General features: G+C 37.7%; 1 protein-coding gene across 5 annotated transcripts in view; it reads right to left on the bottom strand.

Moving 5' to 3' along the window:
• Positions 1–27960, bottom strand: part of WDR11 (WD repeat domain 11) — a 55545-nt gene that overhangs the window by 19994 nt on the left and 7591 nt on the right. For 2 of the 5 annotated variants that reach the window (XR_014827002.1, XM_084995674.1), the window contains exons 5-14: positions 26180–26366; positions 23912–24077; positions 23371–23485; positions 22166–22361; positions 21786–21886; positions 17637–17813; positions 14763–14847; positions 8276–8382; positions 4989–5064; positions 1012–1120 (exon numbers count right to left, since the gene is read on the bottom strand). Coding sequence is in view for 4 of the 5 variants with exons in the window: in XM_084995674.1 (XP_084851800.1) it covers positions 1012–1120; positions 4989–5064; positions 8276–8382; positions 14763–14847; positions 17637–17813; positions 21786–21886; positions 22166–22361; positions 23371–23485; positions 23912–24077; positions 26180–26366 (1319 nt within the window). In the remaining variant the exon portion in view is untranslated. Of the gene's footprint in view, positions 1–1011; positions 1121–4988; positions 5065–8275; positions 8383–14762; positions 14848–17636; positions 17814–21785; positions 21890–22165; positions 22391–23370; positions 23486–23911; positions 24078–26179; positions 26367–27960 lie in introns of those variants that run through there. The other 3 variants (XM_084995675.1, XM_001924356.7, XM_084995676.1) reach the window with 2 other exon arrangements.

Below are 27960 nucleotides of genomic sequence, written 5' to 3'. Positions count from 1 at the left end.
GGGGCTCTTTCACTCCACACCTCTCAAAACTGATGAGTCTGAATATTTGTTCACAAGCCTGCTGGCCTTTTAGGTTTCTCTGCCGTTCATGTTCATTAACTGCTCATCCTTCCACTGGGGCTCCTGGGGCTTCACTGCAGGAGTTCCCACACAGCTAATCCCTTAGATGGATTAGTTAGTCCTCTGTCCGTTTTAAATGCTGGAAAATTTCTTCTTTCCACTTACCTTCTATATTTAACATTGGTATTCTCCATGGGATAGAAGGCGTCAATCCTGATACATTCGAACTCATCACTGGTTTGTTTGCCTTTTGGTTTGAGCTTCTGATAGCCTCTTCTGCCCCCAGGATACAAAACTATTCTTCTATATTTGACTATATTAGTTTTATAGCCTTACCTTTTTTTACATTTATATCTTGAACACAGACCTATGCAGAGACCTAGGAGTTTTCTCCATAGAGTGAGATGGTTTTCCCAATGCGTCTACTAAACAGTGTGCCCTCCCCTTGTAGTTTCATACTCTTTTACTGTATATTAAGCTCCTAAATATCCGTTGGTCTGTTAATGAGCTCTTTGTTATATGTTGATCCATTTCCTTTTCTCAGGCCAACATGGCGTTGTTTTTATTTCTGTGGTTTTATAACAGCTACTGCACAGGGTAGGACAGGTCCTACCCCCATCCATCCCTCCTACATTACTCCTCTCTTTTGCAAGGTTGACGTAGCTATTATGACCTTTATTTTTTCATAAATACCTTAGAATATGTTTATCATGTTCTTCAAAATATCTAAATAAAATTTTAATTGGAATTGCACTAATCAAATACTAGCTTAACCTATCTAAGAAAATAAGAGGTATCTCCATTTAGTTAGATTCGCCTTCTCTCAACACACATTTTTGACAAGAAAATACGTAGCAGTAATGATTTCAATTCCAGCGAAAGAAAAACATTTACCACATATATACGTACCGAGACTAAATAAACTGTTGAGTACTTAAACTTGTAACTTACCAAAGCAGTTATCGCAGGGAAGTTTTTGGACATTTCTCGAAGAATGGTACAAGTCCTAACATCCCATAACTCCAGGGGTTTGTCTTTGAATACAACTGCCAGATACTGCCTAAAATAAAATTACTAAATAAGCCTTTTTTTTTTGTGAAATTTTCACCATGAGTGGTACAAATAAAGTTTAGCTAATCAGAAAATTCAAGATGACAGATTCTGAACAAAGAGACTTTAGGCTAGTCTTTACTCCTCATGCTTAACAAACCTAAGACGGGAAAGCTCTGAGAGGACCTGTGAAAGCCACAGAGTCATAATCTGGCAAGAAGCCCAGCTCAGAATAGAGGATAAGAAAAGGCAGGAGTTCACGTCCTGGTGCCCTGTCTTACAATAATCCTCCTAAGGCTCAATTTTCTCATACATGACATGGAAATGCTACTACCTACCTCAATGGGTTGACTGGTATGTAGGGTATAGTAAAAATTAAATGAAAAAGTACATAAGTTTCCATCCTGCTGACAGTGAAGAAATGTGACAGAGCAGGAAGACCCCTGTAGCTCAGTGCCCCAAAGGACTGAGGTTCTCCTACCTGATAATTATGGGACCTCAGACAAACCACGTAAACTTTCTGAGTTTTATTCTACTTATCTTTAAAATAGCATTAATAACACCTGTCTTACGTACCTCCCTAAACACTATAAGAATAATAAAAAAAAAAGGGACAGACACATGAAAGAATTTTATAAACCTGATGGATTACACAGATGTAATATATTACATTTTATTATACCTAATATAAACACTTGTAAAGGCATGCATGTAAATAACTAATGTAAGACAGAATCTGGTAAACACTATAAAGACTCACTATCAAAGTTGAAATTAATTTTGACAATAGGGAGATGGCATTCCAGGCAGGGTTACAAGTGTGATAAATGGCAAAAGACAGGAAAGGACACAGGGTGTTTGGGGGAACATGCCGCCTGAAATGCAGAGGAATGAGAGCAACCCTCATGAGACAGAAGACGAAATGTGACTTTTGGATCACATTATAAAAGACGTAAAACACCCTACAATGCAATGCCAGGGTGTGTAGAGATTCACTGTGCAGAGAACAGTGGACTGAGCCGTGAAGCAGCGGTGATAAAGTGAGCAGTTGTTTCAGATGTATTGATTTGGTAGAGTGTAAGTCTTGTGCAGAGTCAAGACTGACTGGAAAGAGAAGTGACTGGAGTCCAGACGGCTGGAGCAATCCTCAAGCTTTTTAGTCCCAGGACTCCTTCCCAATTTAAAAAAATATTGAGGGAATTCCTATCGTGGTGCAGGGGAAATGAAACTGACTAGGAACCATGAGGTTGCGGGTTCGATTCCGGGGGCTTCACTCAGTGGGTTAGGGATGTGGCGTTGCTGTGGGCTGTGGTGTAGGTCACAGACGGGGCTCAGATCCTGCACTGCTGTGGCTGTGGTGTAGGCCGGCAGCTGTGGCTCTGATTCAACCCCTAGCTTGGGAACCTCCGTATGCCATGGGTATGGCCCTAAAAAAAAGGCAAAAAAAGCAAAAGCAAAAAAAAAAAAAAAAAAAAAAAAAAAATTATCTCCCCCAAAGAACTTTTGTTTAAGTGGGCTATAGCAATTGGTATTTTGCATATAGGAAATTAAATCTAATAAAATTAAAACTTCTATTAATTCACTTAAAATTAAAAAAAATAGAAAATACCAAGACGGTAGATGAAAACATAAGTCATGTTGATAATTACATTAAAAATGAAAAATTTAAACACTACAAAAGCAGAAACTGTCAGATCAAATGGTAAAATAAGCCCCATGTATATGCTGTCTGTAAGATATCTTTAGAGACTACAAATAAAAGGAAGGAAAAAGATACGCCATGCTAACACTAATCAAAAGAAAGCTAGACGGCAACACTAATCAGACAGATCAGAGTTACTTCTGAAAAAAGAATGTTACCAAAGACAAAGGGGCTATTTCACAATGATCATCAAAAGGATAAGCTGAGCATGGTACGCAATGAAACAGAAGATAAAAAACCAAAGAGAAAAATCAAAGACACCACAGGAGTTTCTTTGAAAAAGTTGATAAAACTGATTGACATAATTTACTGATATCAAGAATAAGACTTTATTCAGATCACACAGACATTAAAAGAATAAGAGAATTATGGTGAACAAATTTATATCGATAAATTCAACATCAATGAAATGAACAGATTACACGAAAGACACAACTATCAGAACTCACTGAGAGAAACACATACAACCTGAGTAGTTCTGTATCTATGAAAGAATTTGAATTTGTACTTAAAACTTTTCCACACAAAAAACCCTAGGCCTAGATGGGTTCCCTGATGAATTCCTCCTATTTAAGGAAGAAATAATATCAATTCTACACAAATTCACCCAGAAAAAGGAAGAGGAAGGAATATTTCACAACCCATTTTACAAGATCATCAGCCTGATTCCAAAACCAAACCAGGATATTACACAAAGACTAGGTTGATATCCTTCACGAACACAGATGCAAAAAGTCCCTAATAAAACATTAGCAAACCAAACCCAACAATGCATCAAACTCAATAACAAAAGAACAATCTGATTAAAAACTGGGCAGAGGCGTTCCCATTGTGGCACGGCAGAAATGAATCAACTAGGAACCATAGCGTTGCGGGTTAGATCTCTGGCCTCGCTCAGTAGGTTAAGGATCTGGCATTGCCGTGAGCTGTGGTATAGGTTGCAGATGGGGCTCGGATCCTACATTGCTATGGCTCTGGATCCTGCGTTGCTGTAGGCCAGCAGCTATAGCTCCAATTGGTCCCCTTGCCTGGGAACCTCCATATGCCACAGGTGCAGCCCTAAAAAGCAAAAAAAATAAATAAATAAATAAAAATGGGGAGTTCCCATTATGGCTCAGTGGTTAACAAACCCAACTAGAATCCATGAGGATTTGGGTTTGATCCCTGGCCTTGCTCAGTGCGTTAAGGATCCGGCTTTGCCATGACCTGTGGTGTAGGTCAGACACAGCTCGGATCTGGTTTTGCTGTGGCTGTGGCGTAGGCCAGTGGCTGCAGCTCCGATTAGACTCCTAGCCTGAGAACGTCCATATGCCGAGGGTGCGACCCTAGAAAGACTAAAACAAAATAAAATAATATAAAATAAAATAAAATAAACAAAAAAATAAAGATTAAAAAATTAAAAAACAAAATGGGCAGAGGAGGGGACCAGACATCTTTCCAAAGACACAGACGGCCAACATGAAAGGGTGTTCAAGATCACTGATTTCTTGGAAATGCAAATCAAAATCACAATGCAGTATCATCTCACACTTGGCAGATGGGCTATTATCAAAAAGATAAGAAATAAGTGTTGGCGAGGCTATGAAGAAAAGGGAACCCTCATACACTGTTTTAAAACTATTTTCTTTGTTTTTTGGATTAGTTTTCACTCAGTCTCCATGGTTAGTGATCCTGCTTTACATGTGTTTTCCCTTGAAACAAAAACTCAGAAACTTATAGAAACTAGTTCTAAATCATAGATAAGGAAAATAAATTCTTTCACTCAATAAACCCATACTAAGGTAGAAGCCGAAATATGAATTTCATCACATCACATGAAATAAATTTGTATTAAAGCAAAAAAAAAAAAAAAAAGAATTTCAACAGAGAGCAAATAACATTTCTTTTAGTGAGTGACAGGTATTTACCAATACAGCTATGATGGAACAAAATGGAACCACTGATTTTACCAATCTAATGTAAAGATTCAGTCAAGAGTTACCTCGTCTTTTTATAAGTTGAGAATTAAAAGCAATAACAACTTAATTTTATGATTAAAATACTCTTTGATATGTCTGCATGTCACCATTTGCTATCACTAAGAAATTCTTTCATTCTCATTTACTTAAAGATAAAAAAAAAACCTTGAGATTCTTTTGGGATAACACCGTATTTTATTTATTAGGTTGACACTTACTTCAAATGAGATACTTTAATCATTTCGATGGGCGATTCATCATTACCTCGTTCACCACGAAAAGCAATGCTCCTGCCTGTAGTTGCAAACATTAAAAAAAAAAAAAATGTAAAAATAGTACATAAAACAAGAACCAAAAACCTTTATCAAGTAATTTGATCAGTGCTACCCTCTATTCTCCTGTTCAGTTTCTAATAATCTAAATACAAAAATATTCTCTCAAAAGAATAAAGATCAATAATATATTACATTCGAACATCTACTTTGTAAAAAGATTTTTTTTTTTTTCTTTTTCTTTTTAAGGCTGCACCCGTGGCACATGGAGGTTCCGAGGCTAGGGGTCCAATTGGAGCTGTAGCCACTGGCCTGAGCCACAGACACAGCAACTCAGGATCCAGCCACGTCGTCTTCGACCTACGCCCCAGCTCATGGCAATCCTGGATTCTTAACCCACTGAGCGAGGCCAGGGATCAAACCTGCGTCCTCCTGGATGCCGGTCAGGTTCGTCAACCACTGAACCACAATAGGAACTATGATATTTTCATTTTTTATAGAATTTCTTAAAGTCCTGTGGTTTCTTTCAAATAATTTAATTTTAGAAATTCAGAATTCAATTTCTAAAGTTTTAATGCATCTACGGTAAAGCAATTGTCTACCATAAAAACTACTAGCACGAAGTAATAAGAGGAGTTCCTGCTGTGGCGCAATGGGTTAAGAATCCAACTGCAGCTGCTCAGGTTGCTACAGAGGCGTGGGTTCAATACCTGGACCAGCACAGTGGGTTAAAGGATCCAGTGTTGCCACAGCTGTTACCTATGTAGCTTCAGCTGGGATTCAATCTCTGGCCTGGGAACTTCCATATGCTGTGGGTGTTGCCACAAAAACAAAAAACAAAAAACAAACCCAAAGTAATATAAACATTCCCATGTTTCCCAATACTCACCAGTGGGGCAAACACTCTTTGAACAAGTATTTACGATTTCCTGTCCCATGTGTAAAATACTCAGCTATGATATTTTAATATGTTCCTATCAAAAGGTCTCTATAAACTAAAATTGGGTAATGTTAAGAATTAGTTAATGGTCAAGAAGATTAAATGGTTCTCTATAAAAAAATGCACATTCTACCTCATATTCGAACAAATGCATTTTAGTATTTTCCCCTATATTTTTATTTACATTAAACAAAAGCAAGAACACACTTGATGCAAGGACAAAAGGATGCCTGCGTGGCTCCTTGCTCTTCAGTGCCATCAAAGAGAATCACTACTGTAATTCACCAAACACCCCACACCCCCTCCTGCTCGGCTGGTCTGCTGCCCTCCTTAGAAGACAAGGTTACAAAGGTCTAGCATCCGTGAGCTCAAATGTCCCCTAAGGGAGGTCAGTGACTATTGCTTAGAAATTTGCTCCTCAGAAGTCAATCTGTGAAGGAGAGATTTTAAGGTATCAAACCCGAGCCGTTAAACAAATGAACGGACTCGTTAGTGAACGACACTACAGAACCGCATTTCATCTCTGGGCTACATAACTAGGTGACCAGTGCCAGTCTGTTGGCAAATCAGGAATATGGACACAGAGGTCAGTCGGCAGGTCACTTCCAAGGAGACTAGAGTAACACTGGACAAAAATTGGAGCTAATTCTTTGAAATTTAGTAACATGCTCTGATAAGTAGGTAAGAACAACTGTAAGCTGGAAATAAACACTGAGAATATAAGGAAGTAACTATACGCATGATTTATTACACACAAATATAACTTATGAGTTAAAACTATATTTATATTGGAGTTCCCGTCATGACACAGCATAAACGAATCTGACTAGGAACCATGAGGTTGCCAGTTCGATCCCTGGCCTCGCTCAGTGGGTTAAGGATCCGGTGTTGCTATGAACTGTGTGGTGTAGGTCACAGACATAGCTCAGATCCCGCACTGCTATGGCTCTGGAGTAGGCTGGCAGCTGTAGCTCCAATTAGACCCCTAGCCTGGGAACCTCCACATGCTGTGGATGCGGCCCTAAAAAAGCAAAAAAAAAAAAAAAAAAAAAAAAAAAAAAACCAAAAAACGAAAAAAAACAAACTATATTTATATTACTAAGGCAGTTTTTAAAAACTCCCAATTTTGTAAAAAAAATTATTTGAAATTACTCCATACGCTATAAAGAAAATAATATAAAATCTTCACTTTATTCCATTTCCAAGTTATTTTGAAACTCATTGGATTGTAGGTTTTTAACAGTTCTGAACAAATTACTTTACTGGAATATTTCCTACTGTAAAGCCTTTAAACTCCTAAATTAAGTTTTCCTATTTAGTCAGCCAGAGGTTATCAAAAGTTTTAAACTTGAGCATTTAAAAACAATCCTTATAAAGAAGATGTGGTACATACATAAAGTAGACTCCTCAGTCACAAGAAGAACAAATTAATGTCATTTACAGCAACATGGATGCAACTAGAGATTACCATACTAAGCGAAGTCAGAAGAGAAAGACAAATACATATGGTATCACTTACATGTGGAATCTAAAATATGACACAAACAAACCTATTTACAAAACAGATTCAGAGACATAGAGAACAAACTTGTGGTTGCCAAGGGAGAAAGGAGGTGTGGGAGAGATGGACTGGGAGTCTGGGGTTAGTAGATGCAAACTATTACATACAGAATGGATAACAATGAGGTCCTATTATATAGCACAGGGAACTAGTCAGTATCTTGAGATAAACCATAATGCAAAGGCATATAAAAAAGAATATATGTATATGTATAACTGAGTCTCTTTGCCACACAGCAGAAATTAACATAACATTTAAATCAACTATACTTCAATAAAAAAATTTTTTTAAATCCTTATTTTTTAATATTTTAAGGGTTTCTTGCAAAGACCAAAAAGTTTAAAAGAGAATCTAATTAAGTTTAACTACAAAGATTTATTTTAAAACTGTATTTCTGGTAATCCATAGCAATGTACTTGAAAGTAGAACTGATACAGTATTTATGAACCTGTTCGTTCAGGCCAAGGGTGCTCCATTTTACCTTGGACTTGTGTTAACACAATTTGCATACAATGATGAACCCTTTCTAGTGCAGTTACTACAGAACCATCAAAAAATTACAGAACCATCAAAAAATGAATATGTGAACAGAGAATATATAGAAATGAATATATAAACAAGAAAAAACTCCAAGGTGAAAGAAAGCACTTTGGAACATGTTTTATAAATAGCAACATCTTTGATCAATATGAAGCACCATTTAAAATATCCTAATAGTCTAAACACACAAACCTGTTGGAAGATCGACGAGCTGAAGTTCATTTCTCACTAATCCCATGTTGTTTGGTGTGGAGGTAGCGAAAGAAAGAAAACCTGTTAAACTTGTCCATTCGATACCCCTATAATGAGAGATTAAACAAAGATTAATCCAATACTCTTTTTTATTGGAAAAATAAGTTTCTCTCTATAATCTAAATTTTATTATACAAGTTAATTAAGGAATAATATCAATATGACATTTATTTGAGGCAATATTATCATACATTTCCAACATATATAAAGTTATCTCTAAAATTTTATCAGCATTCCCACTGAGGCTCATGGATAACTGACCAGTATCCATGAGGACACAGGTTCGATCCCTGGCGTTGCTCAGTGTGTTAAGGATCCGGCGTTGCCGTGAGCTGTGGTGTATGTCGCAGACAAGGCACAGATCCCATGTTGCTGTGGCAGAGGAATAGGCTGGCAGCTGCAGCTCCGATTCAACCCCTAGCCTGGGAACTTATACATGCTACAGGTGAAGCCCTAAAAAGCAAAAAAAAAAACCAAAAAACAAAAAACCAAACAAAATATTTTATATCCAAATCTAATAAAAATATAGTTTCATTATCAGGGTCCACAGAAGCATCAAAATTACTATTAAACTCTATCAAAGGAAAGAGTCATATCGCAGTATTTGCCAGGAATTCTACTGTTTAAAAACAAGTGGTATAAAAATATTATGAGCAGGAGTTCCCACTGTGGCTCAGTGGTAACGAACCCGAGTAGTATCCATAAGGACACAGGTTCGATGGTTTGATCCTTGGCCTCACTCAGTGGGTTAAGGATTGGCGTTGCTGTGGCCGTGGTGTAGGCTGATAGCGACAGCTCCAATTTGACCCCTATCCTGGAAACCCTTTTATGCCACGGGTGCAGCCCTAAAAGGACAAATATATATATATATATATATATATACATGTATATATGTACATATATACATGTATATACACATACACACATATGTACATATATATGTATGTACACACACACATATATATACACATACACATACATAATGAGCAGACTGCTTAAAGTTGAATATACTTAGGAACTCGGTTAAAATTCCCGGTTGGTTAGGAAGCAGAAATTCCTAAAGCAAACAATACAAACGGAGCTATTAGAGTTGGAAGTGGATGGAAATCTCTAAATTTGTAAATTAGAGAAAAGCACAAACGAAAAATCATACATGTATGACAAGACAGAAACCTATCAACTTAAAGCCCTGGGAGTCCCCTTTATTTGGGACTGAGAGTAGGTGAGTCCATGTTTCTTTCCATTAACATAACTGGGCTTACCATCAGTGGAGAGGGGGTAACCAGAAAAGGAATCATCAGTCACAAAAAGAAGTAAGAAATGCTACTGCTACCCTGCACCGTCACAGGTTAATAGAGGTGCCTGGGAGGCAAGTCTAAACTTACTCTGTTCTATACGTGACTGCTCATCAGCATCTACGTGACAACCATTTTTAATCAACAGTGTCTACGGCTGCTCTTCCAATTCAATAGCAGGGTCAAGTAACTGTGGCAGGAATTTTATGCCTGCAAAGCCTGAGATATTTGCCATCTGTCCTTTGTGGACAATGTCTGCAGACGTCTGATCTGGTTTTTCCACTTCTACTCCAATCTGACCGCTATTGCTAAGATTTAGCATTAATACTGCTCTGAACATGTCTCTTACCTGCCCAAGAAAAGGTACAAGGCTTTCCGCATCATATCCAAACTCTCCTTTGTGACTTTCAAAGCCATCCGGCCATTTGCCTCATCTCACCTAATCAAACTTCCCTCTCAAACATCTGAACCTTGTCTGCTATTTTTTTTTTTTTCTTTTTGGCTGCCCCTCAGCATACGGGATTCCCCAGGTACCAGCAATCAGATCCAAGAGGCAGCAGGGGCAATGCTGGTTCCTTAACCCACTGTGCTGGGCGGGGGATCGAACTCACATCCCAGTGCTCCCAAGACGCCACCAATCCCACTGCACCACAGCGGGAACTCCCCTTGTCTGCTACTTTAACTACAGTAACTTTCCTTACTGATCCCTGTGTATCCACCTACTTGTTTCTTCTCAGAGGAGCAAAGATAATCCCAAGAGAGTTGAAAATAATATCTGCAACAGCAGGGACTTGCTGCAAGTACCAAGGGTTATAACTCTTTAAATGTAAAGTTGTGTGGAAACACTCAGATTAGCTTAAAACTGAATACTCTTGAGAATTTCCACCTATAGAATGACCAATATCCTTCCTCTTCAAATACTATCTAGTTCAAGTCCAGGCTCCAGCACTTACGAGCTGTGTGCTCTCCACGTCTCGCCATCTCAGTTTCCTCACCTGCTGGGCAGGAGCAGTAACACTGAGTGCATAAGGAAGGCCTGGCACAGAGTACGCACTGCATGTATCTGCAATCACCATCAATTACCACTCTCATCTCAAGAGCTAGCTAAAACCCTAGTTTCTTCATGACGCCTCCCCATTTACTGAACTCAAACCACATCTACAGTGACTACGATGTAAGCCAGTTAATTATTCACTGGGAAAAGGCTCTTTATCTCTTGCTTCTCTTTCGTTCCCCTAACATGTAGCACTCAATAACATTTCTACTTAGAGCGAACAAAAAGAGAAAAGAATCATTTTTGGACTTACTCTGCTTCCTACATAAGTCTGGTAGCTTCAATCAGAAACCTTAGGACATACTCTCCAAGCCTTACTGCTGGCAATCTGAACGCCTTACACTCCAGTACAGTAATGCCATCATCTCTGGACAGTAAGGATTTGAGCCCTCCCACTTTTCATTTCTTATTTTAAAAAAATACATCTGTTCAGTACCCCATATATGCTAGTGACTATGCTAGGCACTGGGAATACAGCTGTGAACGAGATGGACAGAACTGCTGTCCCTTAGCAGCTTATGATCTAGCAGAAGAGACATATACAAGCGCAATCTGTGTTATCCATTACAAAAGAGAGCAGTGTGAAGTCAACAGGAGCTTGTAAAAGTCACATGGAACCTGGTCTTCAGGGACCAGGCAAGGTTTCCTAGAGAAACATTAAAGCTGAGACTCAAAAGGCAAATAGGGTTTTGCCTGAACAGCTGAGGAAATAGTGCGACCGATGGATAAACAATGCACCAGACTGTACTTGCTTAAAAGGGAGATGCCATATGCCCTGTCTCTCCAAGCATGCGACAGGCATTCAGCAAGATTGAAAAAATGATGTCCAAAAAAAGCCCGCCACTCCTCCTATGTTTCTACATGTTGTACATATTCAGAGAAGTGCTTTCCCCACTGTTAACAGGATGTCCCAGTATTCAGATACAATAGAACACGGGTGGCTGCTTATTTACAATTGAGCACCAAGAGTATGTTGCCTCTGAGCAGATTCCAGCAGCAGCTTGTATATCTGACTCCTACTGATCAACAGAAGAAAATAAAAATCAAGTTTGACTTCCAAAGTGTATTAGATAAGGAGGGGGTTATTTCTCAAAAGGAAAGAATGAAAACCCTTATCAAACACTGCTGAGCACAACACTGCACCCGGGATTAGGAAACTATTGTCTAATTTAACCCCACATTGAGCTCTATCAAAAACTCAGAACAGCAGCTCACCTTCTGACTCAATCTAAGTTTGTTTGTAGGATCCCTCAATACTGAACAACTGTAATCTTAGAATCCACTGTTAGGTGTTTACAGTCTGACTCCTATAGATTCCTCAGCTGGCTCTGTTCATTGCACCTGCATTAGGAACGTTCAGAGGCTACTTCTCAACATGGGTAGCTGGAGGGGGTAGCATACAGTTTCTCAAAGGCTTTAAAGTTCTACAACGATATGAAACTAACTTCTGCAAATTTACAGACAGACAAAATAGAGATTATTTTACTTTCCATAAGTCACTCAATGTATTGAGTCAATCAGTACATTACTGAGTCAATACTGAGTACATCACTGAGTCCATCAATGTTCTGATACCCACATAAACTACTGCTGTAACAATTTTTGACAGTGAAAATAGTATTGGGCTATATTATTGTAATTTTAGTCTACTGGACAAAGACATCAACTAATAATATAAGAACTCCAATAATGTAAGAAGACCGACAGGTACCACTCCACATTTTTACTTCTGGGTATTTTCCACTGGATTACAAACTTCCAAGGTTTTGTCTGTTTACAGGCATACAGAAGATGCTCAATACTCATTTCCTATTTGTAAACTACAGCTCATTAAAACACCATAGTTAAAAAAAAACACACAGATGCAACTATCTGCAGTTAGGCAGTCCCAGGTCATGTGTATGTGTGACTGAAGTACTTAAGATTAAATGGTTTTAAAAAACATATTTAGTACAAAGAAGAAAAACAATCTTCTCAAAGTCAGCCTCTAATTTGCATATAAGTATCTAGACTGTATTGGGTTTATTGATAATAAATTCAGCAATTCTTAGAACATATTTGTGAGATTTTCATAATGGCTTTTAATTGTAACACTATAACTGCATTAGTTGAAACAAAGGCAGCAGGATTTTATTAGCACCCTGATGGGCCCCATCTCTGGCTGTGAAATGTGAATTATCTTCAAAAGGGAAAGAGGGAAAATTTATACCAAAAAATGGAGCACATTTGTTTGATTGTTCACAACACCAGCACAGCCCTCAGAGTTATTTAGTATCCCAAGTAACACTTTATAAATAATTTTGGTGTCACCAACAAAATATCATAACATGCCTAAGTCATGAACTTAGTGACATCCACGACCTAAACAATCCAGGATAATAATCCTACTTACAGCGAATAGCTCACTGATTAACTAGCTATTGTGTCTTTATTACAGACTTCCTACTGTGGTATCGATTTCACAATATATACAATTACTGAAATTATTACGTTGTATATCTGAAACTAATATTATACCTCAGCTGTACCTCAATAAAATAAATAAATAAGATTTCAGAACTCAGAAAAAAATGAAAACCTTCTCAATCTTCCAGAAGCATGTATCAAATTCTTGGCATTAATTCTGGCTTAGTCAACATTTTTTATCTTACTGCCAAAGTGTTTCCTACTTCTATGTGAATTTTTTAGCTGGAGATCTAGCACACATACCCCAAGAGCTCAGTTATGAAGCCCGAAAGGCCTAGGATGAATTCCGCATAGCTTTTCATAGATTACGCCACAATACTCAGCTTCCTCTTCTATAAATTAGGAATAACAGCAGTGCCTACTGAATAGAAGTGCAGTGAGGAGTCAATGAAATGATGCAGGCAAGGTATCAAGAGTTAACATAATCCTTACAACAAGCACTGATTAAATGGTGAGTTCTGACTGCTTGGTATTTGCCATAAAAGGAAACACTGCACACAAAAGCCGGGAGTGAAAAGAAATGTCAGGAGAAGAAACGTAGACAGGAAAGAAAGGAGGAGAGAATTTGGCTGCAGCAGGGACCACTGGAGGGAGTGAAGAAAGACGGACAATGGCCTGGAAGGATCCAAACAGATGCCTGTGACACTGTGTCTCAAAGGCTAACACTTCTGGGACATCACTCCTCCATCCAGATACGTATTCAGGGAGCTACTGGAGGCACACGGCATAAGGTAGCAACAAACAGTCGCCCAGGCTGTACCAAAACCACACACTCTGAAGAACAGGGCTATGAAGACTCTTTAGAAACTACCATCACAATCAGAAGTTGTGATACTTCAAGGGCTGACCCTTCTCCATTCAGAAAATGCATTTATTCAGAATAATGGGTACACTAGGGTTCACCAGATATTCTAACATATACATGAGACCTGTAATTATATGACGTACAGAGGTGAGAAAATGGCCTTTCTTACACATTTGCTACAAAACCGTCAAAAACTACTGGAAGATTAATGCATTTATATTATGCATGTGTAACTTTACAATCTGCCATTGCCAGGGTAAAGAAAGGAAAACAGCCGTGTGCTCAGCAAAATAATGCGACAGGGCAGGAACACATGGACTTTAAAACCGAAAGCAAGAGGCAGCCTTCTGTCCTGGTAGCCTTCCCTCAGATACCTCTGCATACACAGAACTCCTAAAACAGACCACTGCTCAAAGGGAAAGAATAAATGAGATTAACAACTGAAATGTCTTTATTCAAGTTGTTCACAAGCAGTCCTGCTGAGGGATCTCTACAGAAATGGAAAACAAACTATACAAACCTGAAGGGAACAGAATGATACGCAACGAGAAAACAGTCTAGACTTTAGGAGAAATGGGTAAGACGCAGAAAGAAAAGTGAGAAAAAATCCTCCACCGCATAATGTCCTCTACAAAGTAAACAATTAGTACTCATCCTTGATGAACACGGCCTGCGGGTGGACGGGGCATTTAGTACTCAAAGCTGTCAAACAATCACCACTGCAGAGCACCTGGTTAGAAAAGTCCACACGGACCTTTCCTGGTACTATGTACATTTGTGGTCTCGACGTCACAATGACACACTCACTTGACTTCACACGAATGGATGCTCAGCTCCTTGTGCAGCAGCCCACTGGTGAGATGGTACACCAGGACCGAACCATTACTGGTACCTATTAAATGACATAATACAGGGGAATTAATCTAGTGGAAGCCCCAGAGCTAACGAAAGTCTTTTCTCAAGATTTCAATCATTTCACAATATTTATCTTGTATAAAAGGGAACCAAGCTAGGAGTGACGAAAGAGTAAATATCTGTCTTCTCTCTGACCTAAAAATGGGCTTAATCTCAGGTGCTCTGTAATCTTACCAAAATCCACGGGCAGATTTTCAAAGAAAGACTTCAAGACTTCTAACTCAAAACACATAAAATTTGAAGATGCACTTTCTTAAGCTTTTTGAATGTTTATTAGAGCTGGTCCTCAAAAAGGCAACATAGCAGAACTCAATGACCAGATTTTTCTGATTTTCTTCACAAAGATTTTGCTTTGGTTCTGTCTTTAACTAAATCAGAACGAGATGGTGAAGTGCAGTGGCTAACTGTGGATTCTGCAGTTAAAGAAGCCTGACTTTAAGGCCTGGCTCTGCCCTAAACTCTGGCAAATTACCTGCCCACACTGAAGCTGTGCGTGTACCCTTTTAACATGGGAATAATGGAAAACCTGTCTGCTGGAGATGAAATGAGAAACGTGTAAAACACTCAGTGTGCAAAGTTAGTACCTGATTATCACTATTTCTGTTATCACTGTCGTCATGATCTGCAGTTATTATTGTGCTTAAAGCTTTTCACAGTCTCAGGTAATGTGTCTAAAATTGAATTAGAAGGAACAGAGTCACTTGAGAACGTAATACTTTCCTGAGAAAGTAATGTCTCAGCCCTTAACGTGTTTTTATAAGTTAAGCAAGAAAAATGAACGGTGTAAGTGGTTGCACACTTTCTCACTGCACATGACTTAAAAATATTGGTGGAGTCATACAAAGCAATAAATGTAGACATAATAATAATAATAATAATAAAAGTAAAAATGCTAGGAAAATTCCAATTTTAGCTAACTTGCTGAACTAAAGCTTGAGGAATTCCTTGCAAAACTATTCTAGAAAAATGCAGTATTACACTTCACATTTAGCAGCTATTCCACAGTATCTTCCAGTACTGAGAAAACATCTAAAGAATTACTAAGACTTTTCATTTAGCAGATGCTCATAATAACCATGATTTCTACATTCTGCACATTTTGATGATGCTGGACCTTATGTCCTAATACTCAGAGCCTAAGAAGAAGCAATTCCAGTTGAACTCTGCTTCTCTTGTTAAACAACTCTATGAAACTTTAGGCACTTCTAATTTTTTTTTTTTGCTTTTACTTTGTTATTATACTAAACTCAATAAATAACTTGATATTCACCACACAGCAGTACAATACAGCTTATTCTACAACAGAAATCTCAGGGCCTGACTTAGCTCTTGCTATCTAAATATCCCAAGAAGTAATTTCCTCCAAGAAATTAATAAAATCCTAATTGACAAGTTAGATAGACTGACATTATACAGAGATGTACACACTATGTATGCTGACAAATCCCAATCGAAATCTCTAAAAGAGATTTAATATGAAACAATAGTTTTCAGAGGAAAAATTAAACTTCTACCTGCATTTCATAATCTGGACACCTTATATCTAGACCACTGAACCTTAACTTTCAAATCACTTTCAAAAGATAGTAACGGAGGAGTTCCTGTCATGGAGCAGCAGAAACGAATCCGACTAGGAACCATGAGGTTGTGGGTACGATCCCTGGCCTCACTCAGTGGGTTAAGGATCCATCGTTGCAGTGAGCTGTGGTGTAGGTTGCAGATGCGGCTTGGATCTGAAGTGGCTGTGGCTGTGGTATAGGCAGGCATCTACAGCTCTGATTCAACCCCTAGCCTGGGAACCTCCATATGCCCTGGGTGCGGTCTTACAAAGCAAAAAAAAAAAAAAGTTAATGGAAAAAATGAGAAAATAAGAGTACTGCCAAACAGTAAATACTCCAATGAGCCATTCATGTTCACCATTTGAAGGTGCCATTAAGTTGAGGCACACTGGCCATGAGATACATGTATCCAGGTTTTCATTTTAGGAAAAAAAAAAAAAAAAAAAGAATCACAAATCACACGTTTACTGACCTGGAGAAAGCCAGAAGTTAAACGAAGAACTTACTTTAAAAAAATGTTGCCCATGTCAAACAAATACGCTTTTTCAAAGTTTTAGAGAAATTCATTTTAATCTTATATACTTAATGGCAAATTAAAAATTGGTTTTCTCTGTCAAGGACATCAGGTTAATTACATTACCATGAAATTATGGAAATTACAGCAAGCTAAAACCCAGACCAACTTTTTAAATCTACAACATAAAAATATGCAATTCCTACCAAAAGGCAAATCTTAGTTTATAAAGATGATAGCCACTTTAAATAATACTATACCATGTTTAACATACAATTCTCAGCAAATGAAGAAACTTGCTGTTATTAAACGATTAACTATGACAATATTATCGGTTAACAAAAACCCAAAACAAAATGACATGGGCAGGATGAGCCTGAGGTGGGCCAAGAAAAGACAAGGAGTCTGGTTTGAGCATCACACAGGGACTACCCTCCTGACATTTCAGAGAGCTACCTATGGCATCAGGACCTCTGCCATCTGGTGTCAGATGAATGAGTTATTGTGATTATAAAAGATTACTAAGACAGAAGTATTTCAAGATGAATATTTACACAGTTTCATTTAGCTTTTTCCTCCTCTCAAAATATTCTCAAGGAGAATAAAGGACCTGCTAGTAACCAGGAAACTTAAATGTCTTAAAAAGTTAAAACAGACATTAAGAATTAAAAAAAGAACAGGTCCAGTACTCACCCACAGCAAGCAACGGCTGGTACACCTTGATATTTTTTGTGGTCAGTGGTGGGCACATACGGATGGCAAAGTGCGGCGAGGGCAATCCTGAGAGCAGTCCTGTTAGCAAGAACTTGAGGTGCACTTCCTGCAGAATGGGGCTTTTGGGATGTTCTTCCCCAGCAACTGCACTTTGCCCTGGTTTGTAATAAAAAACACAAATACATCAATTATAACACATGCTGATCTTAAAAATCTAAAGGAGCTTTGCAGTGGAAATACTCTTCAGGTCTAGAAAAGTATATCCAGCTCTAGAAGGTGGAAGGTAGCACTCCAGGCGCTAGAGCTATACACTGGGTCTTATTTGGCCATGGGACGTAAACCACATCATCCAGCATCTCAAAGGATGGATCACTCTCAAGCATTGCTATCCAGAATTCAGGAACCTTTGTCTTCTAAGAAATAACATTTCAGCCAGAAGTTCCCGTCATGGCTCAGTGGTTAGTGAATCTGACTAGGAACCATGAGGTTGCAGGTTCAATCCATGGCCTTGCTCAGTGGGTCAAGGATCTGGCATTGCCGTGAGCTGTGGTATAGGTTGCAGACACAGTTCTGATCTAGCATTGCTGTGGCTGTGGCGTAGGCCTGTGGCTACAGCTCCAATTAGACCCTGAGCCTGGGAACCTCCATATGCTGCAGGAGCAGCCCTAGAAAAGACAAAAAGAACAAAGAAAAAAAAAAAAATTCAGCCAAAGTTCTTGGTCTTAGGGCACCAAAGGCAAATCAAGAGGACTAGGGGTAGAGGACAGTTTCCATAGCTTGAGATGTTATAGCACATTCCTTTCTTACTACCTTTCAAAGGGGTTACTTTTTAATCTGATGCACTTGGTAAAGTGCACATAAAATTGGTAATCGCAAACAGCAGGTTCAAAGAACTCATTTAAATTTCTAATGAGGGAGTTCCTGTCATGGCTCAGTGGTTGACAAATCCAACTAGGAACCATGAGGTTGTGGGTTCGATCCCTGGCCTCGCTCAGTAGGTTAAGGATCCTGCGTTGCCGTGAGCTGTGGTGCACGTCACAGATGAGGCTTGGATCTGGTGTTGCTGTAGCTGTGGCTGTGGTAGGCAGCTATAGCTCTGATTAGACCCCTAGACTGGGAACCTCCATGTGCCGCAGGTGTGGCCCTAGAAAAGACAAAAAGACAAAAATAAAATAAAATATAAAAAATAAAGGAAGCTGCTTATAAAAAATAAATTTCTAATAAGAAATCTTAATGTGTTCATATAATTACAACATTTAAGCTATATAATTACATATTTTTGGCCACACCCACAACATGCAAAAGTTCCTGGGGACGGGGATCAAACCTATGCCACAGCATTGACCTGAGCCATAGCAGTGATAACACTGGATCCTTAACCCACTGCACCAGTAGGTGAACTCATGATTACATATTTTTATATAAAAAACTAAAATAAACATAAATATGTATTAGTAAATAATACATAATATACAAGCCAGATCAATAGTTAAGTTCTTTTTACTTATTTTTATTTTTTGGCCACTCCAACATGTGGAAGGTCACGAGTCAGGGATCAAACCCACACCACAGCAGCAACCTGAGCTGCTGCAGTGACAACACTGGAGCCTTAACCTGCTATGCCACAAGGGAACTCCTCAATAATTAAGTCTGAAATTAAGTCTTAAATTAAATCTTAAATTATTTTTAGATGCAGCATTCATACTCAGGTTAGCAAATCTCAAACTAAAAAGATGATTTAAACAAAAGCATGCTAACAAAATGTGATCACAAAGAGGGCAACAAAATCAAAACCATTCACTAATAATAGTTATAAAATTTTTCTTCCTTTAAACCACTATTGAATATAGGGATAAAGTTGTCAAAAGTACATAATAAAGAACACACAGGTTGGTGTATATATATGTATATATATATGTACACACACACACACACGTTGTGAAAGGGGAAAATATAAATAATTACTAGGAGTGGGTAATGGGATTCTGACTAAACCCTTCATGAGACTGACGTGCTGCCTGCTGCGCTATGAGGGCAGACTTGACTAAACCCTTTAAAGCTATGAAGTTGTTTTAGTAATGTTACTGTAAAATCTGTAAGATATACAGAAAAAAATGGCCATCAACAGAACCCAAATAAAATGATCCCTTAGGATAAGTCATAAAATGGAAACCAATCTTTAGTAACAAAGATGGGGTCTACAGGAATGGGAAGTTTAACAGGTAGGTGCAATGTTTATCAACCTCTGGCAGCTTGGAAGTGACCTCAGGGAACTGCCTATAGTTCAAGCATCTTCCCTGTGAGAGCATTCACAAAGTAGGGCAGATTAGGCCTAAAGAAGTAGCAGCCTTTACCCAATGAATATAAATCAGGCCTCTGTATTTAAATGAATTGCTTTCAATTATCACTAAGTACACAGTGAATTTCAAATTAAAAGTTTAATTAAAAGTTTTAATTAAAATGTTTTCAAGTAACAAAGATTTATTTCTTTTAAATCAACAACATTGTCAAGAAGTGCTATACAATCTGCAGCCTTTTGTCTCCTAAAAAACGTAATTTATATCACTTAGATACCTAAACAGCATAAAATTTCAACCTCCTGCAGGCTTCATGTTACTAATTAGTTCTGTGCATGTGTGTTTATAATTCTTTTCACTTTAATATTTTACATTAAGTGCAGACAAGGTTGATTAACTCAGAAAATTGTGTTACTGATAAAATAAATTTTGCAAAACAATTATGTGTCTAAACTTCCTCATATGGATTTATTTCTGGAAGGTGAAAAGAAAGAATTTTAAGTATAAAAATTGGTGTCACTGAACACAAGGAAGGAAACATGAGACCAGGGTCTAGAGAAGTCAAATCTTACTCAAGATTAAGTGAAGCCATCAGGACTAGAGGCCATGGCCAAGGAGCAAAGTCCAGACTGGGATGACTAGACTCCAAATCTGGCTTTTCCATTTATTGGCTGTGTAGTTTGGAGCAAGTTTTTTACTCTCTCTCTGGGACTCAGTTCCCACATACAAAAAAAAAAAAAAAAAAAAAAAAATGGAAATAATAATAATAGTACCTACTTTGCAGGGTTGTTGAGGTAATATGCAGAGAATTTGGTACAGTATTTAACATAGTTTTAAGCACCCAATAAATGTTGTCTTTGATTCATAAGATTAATAAGGTAATGATCCTTCTAGTATATCATCTGCTAGCATTTAAACAAAAGACCCTAGTAAATAATGTCCATTTTAATTGCATTATAGAAGAACAAATAATGATAAAGAAATCCTTTATAAATCACTAGCCACAATTTAAAAAGAATTAGATGTCAACATTGCTTGGCATATTTACGATTTCTGGTTGTGTGACACTTGAAACCACCAATCCTCATTCTTCCTTGACTATATCCTGGCCCTATAATAATTAAATAACTGTGAAGCAGTATTTTATCTGCAAATAAACATTTGTTGAAACTAAATTTCCGACATGAAAATAGAAGTCGAAAAGTTAAAATGATTTTTTCTAATACTGTTCAGTTACTTAATTCCCTCGATAGCTGTTTGTTTATTGCACATCTAGAATGTGCAAGGCCCTGTGCTGAGTGCTGGGGGTGCAAAGCTGAGGCAAGCACTGCCCCATCCTTGTGGAAACAGATGAGTAAAAGCACAATTATAATCAAGTGATAACTAGTAGGGAACATATAAATCAGGCTTGGGAGATCAAAGCCGAATTCTGAACTAGGCCTACCAGAGAAGGAAAGAAGAAGTGTGTGCTCAACCCCCAGCCGAGGAACCAGCGAGCACGGGGGCCCTGAGGAGGCACCGTGCAGCCCAGCAAGGGCTACGTGCAGCATCCGGACGCCTCCCGCCAGCTCTTCCATTCAGATCACAGTGTCTCACAAGTGAACATTTTCTAATTCCAACACTGTAATACCAGTCTATCTAAACTACTTCTGGTACTGTTATGCTTACCTATTTTAAACCTCTCTGATTTATTTAAGGGAGAATGAGTCTACATTTTAGCTTTCTGAAGTATTACCTTTGACTTGATAATAAGTGCAATCATTGCCATTAATGCTTCCCTTCAAAAAGTACACCTGACTTGAAAGTTGGAGAAAAAAACAAAGCAGCTTACCAATCATGTTATCTAAGGAGAGGTCTGGGAGTTTATTCTGTAGCACTCCTACAGGAATTCCACAGAAAGACACTGGTGAATACAGAGGTGACACGCCAGAGCTGCTGCAAAGACATAATCAGTACACAGTTCTTACGTATTTAAAACCTGCGTCACAGGTTAGTAACTCCAAGGGCCGACTACAGATGACGGCATTCTATCCACTTCTACAGTATTCATTAATCTAGCCCATAGGTGAAATATCTCTAGTAGGTCAACATGATTTCGTATGAATCTAAAGTCCTAATTATCACTTTAAAAATAATTCTAGTAGAAAAAAGACCGTGTACCCTAAAAAAGAGAAGGACACAAAACGAAAGAGATCTTCTTGGTTCATTTACCTGTTCCGTGAATTCCGACTGCAAACAGCAGACTTCAGCTCCCAGATCATGACCCTGCCGTCGCTCACTATGAGGGCAGCTGCGTTCTCATTGACAGGACAGCACACCATACTGAAGGGACGGACAGTTTTTGTCACCCTGATCGCATCACACTGGCTTCGTAAATCGTAGGTAAGCTCCTGGACAGGATCTGGATCTTAACAAAGTATTGTTTTCTTTTAAATACTAAAAAGCAACCACATCAATATCACCATTTATTTTAACTTAAATAAAACCTCAACCAGAAAGTCTATCATCCTTTCACTAATACAAGGTTTTTAAAAAACGGCATCCTTATTTACAATAACTAATTTCTTCAGAATATAAAGATAATTCACTTAATGACTGACTACATCGTTTAATTTCAAAATAACAATGATAATCTAAAGAGCTTGTTTAATATTTAAAATAAAGAAAATTCTCTGAAAAAGGATCAACAGTGATACATGTTTAAATTAACAGTGTACTTATAGCCCATCCTAATTTACAGTATCTACAATAAGCCTGAAAATAATAATACTTTATAAAAGATGCAGAAGTCACTTTTACATTTACATAGTACACCGTTCCACAAAAACATTAGTTTTATTCTCCAGGGTAAGATGGAAACTGACAACTGAGTGCCCTGGAGACTTATTTACCTATGTCACTTTACCATGAAAATTCCTAACGCAGGAAATCAAGGGGTTGTTAATGACAAAGGTATATACAAGGCTGGACTTGTGCTAAAGAAATAGCAGCAAAAGATAACATCTACTTGCCTCATTGATACAATCTTTTACTACCTTTGCTGTAAGCTCCCAGGCTAGAGGTCGAATCGGAGCTGCAGCTATCAGCCTACGCTGCAGCCACAGCAATGCTGGATCTGGCCACATCTGTGACCTGCGCCACAGCCCCGAGCAATGCTAGATCCTTAACCCACTGAGCAAGGCCAGGGATCGAACCCGAAACCTCACGTATACTATGTCAGATTCTTAACCCACTGAGCCACGATGGGAACTCCTGGGCCTGTGCTTTTTTATGCCTCATGTTATAACCATATTCTACTTTCTTAAAGCAAGGATTATCCATTAACTTCATGCTATGGCTAGTATTTATCACATACAGGTTTATAAAATAATTCTGAAGAAAAATACAAGTAACATTATTGTGAGATATAAACTCACCTGGTTCCTCACTTGAAGTGGTGAAAATACTATTGTAAGATCTTCGAACACGTAAGGTTATGCAACCATTTTCATGTAGGCAAAATAAACAATCACGTTGAAAGCAAGGTATTACCTTTGAACAGATGATGTATTTATTTTTTAAAAACAACAGATTAAAAATATACATACTATGAGACTCATAAAAGTCATCTTTGGAGAAACGGGCAAAAAACAAATCAAAACAACCCACAGAAATACACATATCACCCTCCAGCTTTAAGACTAAGTGAATATTTCAAAATAAACCCATCTATAATCCTAAAAAAAATCATCTTTATCAGGTAACTTAAATAGTTTGGTACATATCTCCAGGTCAGTAAAAAGAATATCTAGGATTAAATCAAACCAAACCAAAGTGCAGAAAAATAAAGAATATAAACTAACATTGTTAATCCTTAAATAAATAGAAAAGAGAAAATGAAACTAAGGACTTTTGCAAGATTACAGTTTTTCTCCATATAATCCATAATCAACTTTTGGTGATATAAGTTGTAGATACCTGCAGAAATGGAACTCCTGTTCTTTCTATTGCAATCACACCCACTGTTTGATTCACTTCAAGGTCAAGGATTAAAATCTCTCGAGGATAGAGTAGCAACATGTGATTCCTTTTGGACGGCAGGTATGCCAACTGAAGGCAATCATTGAGAGTTATGAACTCAGCACTGAAAAAAGTAAACATCTGATTTAGACACGAAGAAGTCAGTCTATATATATATATACACACACACACACATGCATATATGTGTATACATATATACATATATACATATACATATGTGTGTGTATATATATACATATATACATATATGTATGTGTATACATATATACATATATACATATATGTATGTGTGTGTATATATATATATACACACACACACATACATACATACAGGCTCGATAGAGATGTGTTTCTGTATTTTTGAAAATTTAAAGAAGTCTATGAGATGTTAAGTGACAATACTATATAAAGTATTCCTAAGATAGCAGCTTTATTTTCATTTTGTAATCAGAAAAACTAGACAGACTGCTGAAATGAAACCTCAGAATTAAAACATGCCTTTAGAGTAATGAGGGCTAGGAAACTGGATCTGTATGGCCTTGGGCAAGTCACTTCCTCTACTCTGCCTTCCTTCACTTAAATCTGTCTTAAATCTGTTTTGAAACAAAGTCAAGTATTCTGTTCAGTTATCACAGCATTTTCTTCTGTGTAAATAAAAGAGGAAATAATATGAGGACTAGAAAGACTGTTAAAGAGTCTTAAGAATCACTTAGTAACTTGTGATTGTTGTACGTAGTTGATTGCAACCTTTTACTTTACAGTAAATTTATGTGTAATGTACTTCAACGTTTCATATAATTACCATTTTCTTTTTACATAATAATTTTATTAAAAGGTTTTAAAATTTAAAATAAAGTTAAACTGAGGATGGAGTGATGAGGATCCTGGCTCTGCACTTCCTAGCTGGGTGAGCTTAAGTGACTTTTAAAACAAAGTGAGACTCAGTTGCCTCCTTTATAATATGGGCACCGTACTACTTCCCAGGACTGCAGGAAGAGTACACGTAATAACGCATGTGAAAGCACCCAGATCAATTCCATCTGCAGAGATAAACAATGTACTTCCCCAACATTCGAGATGAACATATGATTTGCATGAGAGAAAATACAACTTATATGAATCATAACTTATAAAACTATGCAGACTAAAAAATATTTATGATACAGACTCAATGAAAAGTAAGTAAAAAGTTCTCAAGATATTTAAGGAGCAATTAAATTATTTTGGCACATGATAGGGAATTAATTAAGTGAACTTAACCAGCCTATGGTTTAAAAAATATTTACATATAAATTCAGAATATATTTATAGAGCAATTTGTATTTTACCATATATTTTTCAGGGAATTACCTGCAAAGTCTAAGTAGGATAATCTTAACATATTAACGCCTGCTTCAAAATAAATGGCAAAAACTGCCAAAGCAATAAAAATATAAGAACAAGGAAAAATATAAGAACTAGGAAAGAGACAGAAATCTATTTTTCATGCATAAATAGTTCCTTAAAATAAAATTTTATTCAGTTGCAATTTCTGAAATAAACAACAGCATTTACCAAAAGAATGCTAAGGATCAGACACCATGTTAGGTGCTGAAATTATCGCATCTCTTGATCCTTACAACGACCCTGTGAAATCCTTTAAAACACTGTTTTAGGGACTGGGAGAGTGAAAGCTGAGCAATGTTAAAGCACATTCTCAATCACAAGGCTACAGCTGCCCCTGGAATCTTGACCCTTAACCAGGGAAACATCTTTATAAGCATAAAATAAACACCTATATTTTACCGGTTAATGAGATTATATAGCATTTAAGTCAGGAAAATGTATTTAGGCTGAAAATCTAGCTTTTGTCTCCCAATTTTTAATATAGTCTGTGGCCACTATTTTAGAATCTTTACCTCTTATTTTCAGAAGTGAAAAATTAGGAAAAAATTTCAGAAGCAAAAATTTTCATCTATAAAAGCCAACGGGGGTGGGGGGGAGACACAAAGGAATCACGTTCAATGCTGAATCTCTTCTTAGAGGAAGAAACGAAAAACATTTTTCCTCTTATAAATTCAAAATTAAAAACAATACAAGGTGATATGAAGAAGAAAATCAATCTTGATACATCTCCAAAAATGAGATTTTCATGAATAGAAGGTAAACAGAGAAATGCTGAATAAATAAAAGAACGCTGCTGTTAATTTTACACTTGTAACTTACCTAGGCTTCTCCTGAGTGATCAAGATTTTCACTTTATTAAGAGCCTTCTTGGCCCCTGTGGCTGCAGCCACTTTGCTGTGAGCTGGGCTGGAGTGTGGGCTGGATATGTAAACTTTTTTCCCAGGGCCTGATGGAGGCTTAGATGGGGAGAAGTCTGAGATGAACACAATGCCTTCGCTGGTGAGTACTGTGTGGAGAGAAGCAACACTCTGATTAAACTTTAATCAAGTTTAGCATAGAGCTTTATTCCAATACAATTTTGAGAGCAAGGTAATGATAATTTTAATAATACAGAACTGGCAGAGTTAGGCAGTCATAACATAACGGGAATGTTCTCCAAGTTGAAACAGGTGGTCCATTACAATTCATCAGAGGCCTCCAAGCTCAGCACTCTAAATTAATGTTTTATATTAAAAAGATACCAGAAGGTTACTGGCAGAAAGAACAAATGTTTGTTCTTCCAAATAAATTCATAGCACGGACTTTCATTAAAAACCTTTCCTCATTATATCCCATAACTTCAAAATCCAAAGACTTTCAGAATATAAAATCCACAGAAGAAGAAGAAAAAAAAAAAATCCCCCAAGTCAAAGGGTCTGCATACCACACTCGGCAAGTTCAAATATTTGTTGACTTGATGATACTAATTTTTTATCATTATCATGAGCTACTCAATCTAAATATATTTCCGTTTTTCTTCCTGAGTATCAAATGGAACCTTGGGATGTGTCAAGACTGTTCTCTTTTCTCTATCTAGACTAAAAGTGCCAAGAGCGGTTCACTATGTGTACAGGAGACAGAAACAGTCAAGGAGGCAGCACCACACTGAGCCGGACAAAGTAGGCCTTTTTATGACTGAAAAAATAGTCCTCCTCAAAACTGGGGCTAATACTAATCGTATCTGATCATCAAACACTTTATCTACCCCGGCTCCTGGCAATTAGCAAGGCTGCTTTAAATACTGGGAGCAAAGTATTCAAGAATTTCGACAACCCGGGCACATTCAATGAGCAAATCAAAGATCTTATTAGGTCACCTGATGCTTTGAAATACACAGTGCTTTCATCAACCAATTGACAGAGATGCGGTAAATCAGCCTGAAGCCTTGTCTCCTTCTCCGATTACAGAAGTCACCCTTCCAGGTCCCGTCCTCCCCTCCTTCCTTACCCCCCAACTCCGTCAGCTGGACCAGCCCTGCTCTGTGTTCCCATGGCACTGCAGTTCACTGCAGCCTGGTGAGTGCAGGAGTGAGTGTACATGCATACATTCAAATACACACATTCATATATACAAGGCCAAAACCCACCGTATTGTAATGATTTATACCCATGGATTTCTCACTTTAATTTCTACTCATCTGTCCTTCTCTCCCCCCATCAACATACACAGAGACACACCTCTCAATAAATGTTGGTGGAAACAGGTTAGAATTTTGAGTTATTCAAATTCGGGGAAAACATTCTTTACCAGAGTTAACTCTCTCATCTCTTTCGAGCGGCTGAGCAAGTTATCAAGATGAAGCCTACTTTGACCACTTTATCTAAAACAACAACCTGCCCACTCTCATTCCCTCATCCCCTTTATCTTGTTTTACTTTTTTATACCATTTATAACCTCTTAAAATAGTGTAACTTATTAATTCATTACGTTCAGAGTTCATGATCTGACTCACTAGAATGTCAACTTCATGAAGGAGCAATCCCTGTCTTGTTTCACTGGTATAACACAGGTTCCCAGAACACGCGAATAGCAATAGCTCAAGAAATATCTACTGGGTAATT

The sequence above is a fragment of the Sus scrofa genome, chromosome 14 (assembly GCF_054392235.1).
Source record: "Sus scrofa isolate SSC_HxYL_T2T_F1_AM1 chromosome 14, Sscrofa_HxYL_maternal_Yorkshire_Landrace_v2.0, whole genome shotgun sequence".
NCBI classification, from domain to species: Eukaryota; Metazoa; Chordata; class Mammalia; order Artiodactyla; family Suidae; genus Sus; species Sus scrofa.
The sequence above is the reverse complement of the archived record's forward strand: the minus strand, read 5'-3'. Positions and strand labels throughout refer to the sequence as shown.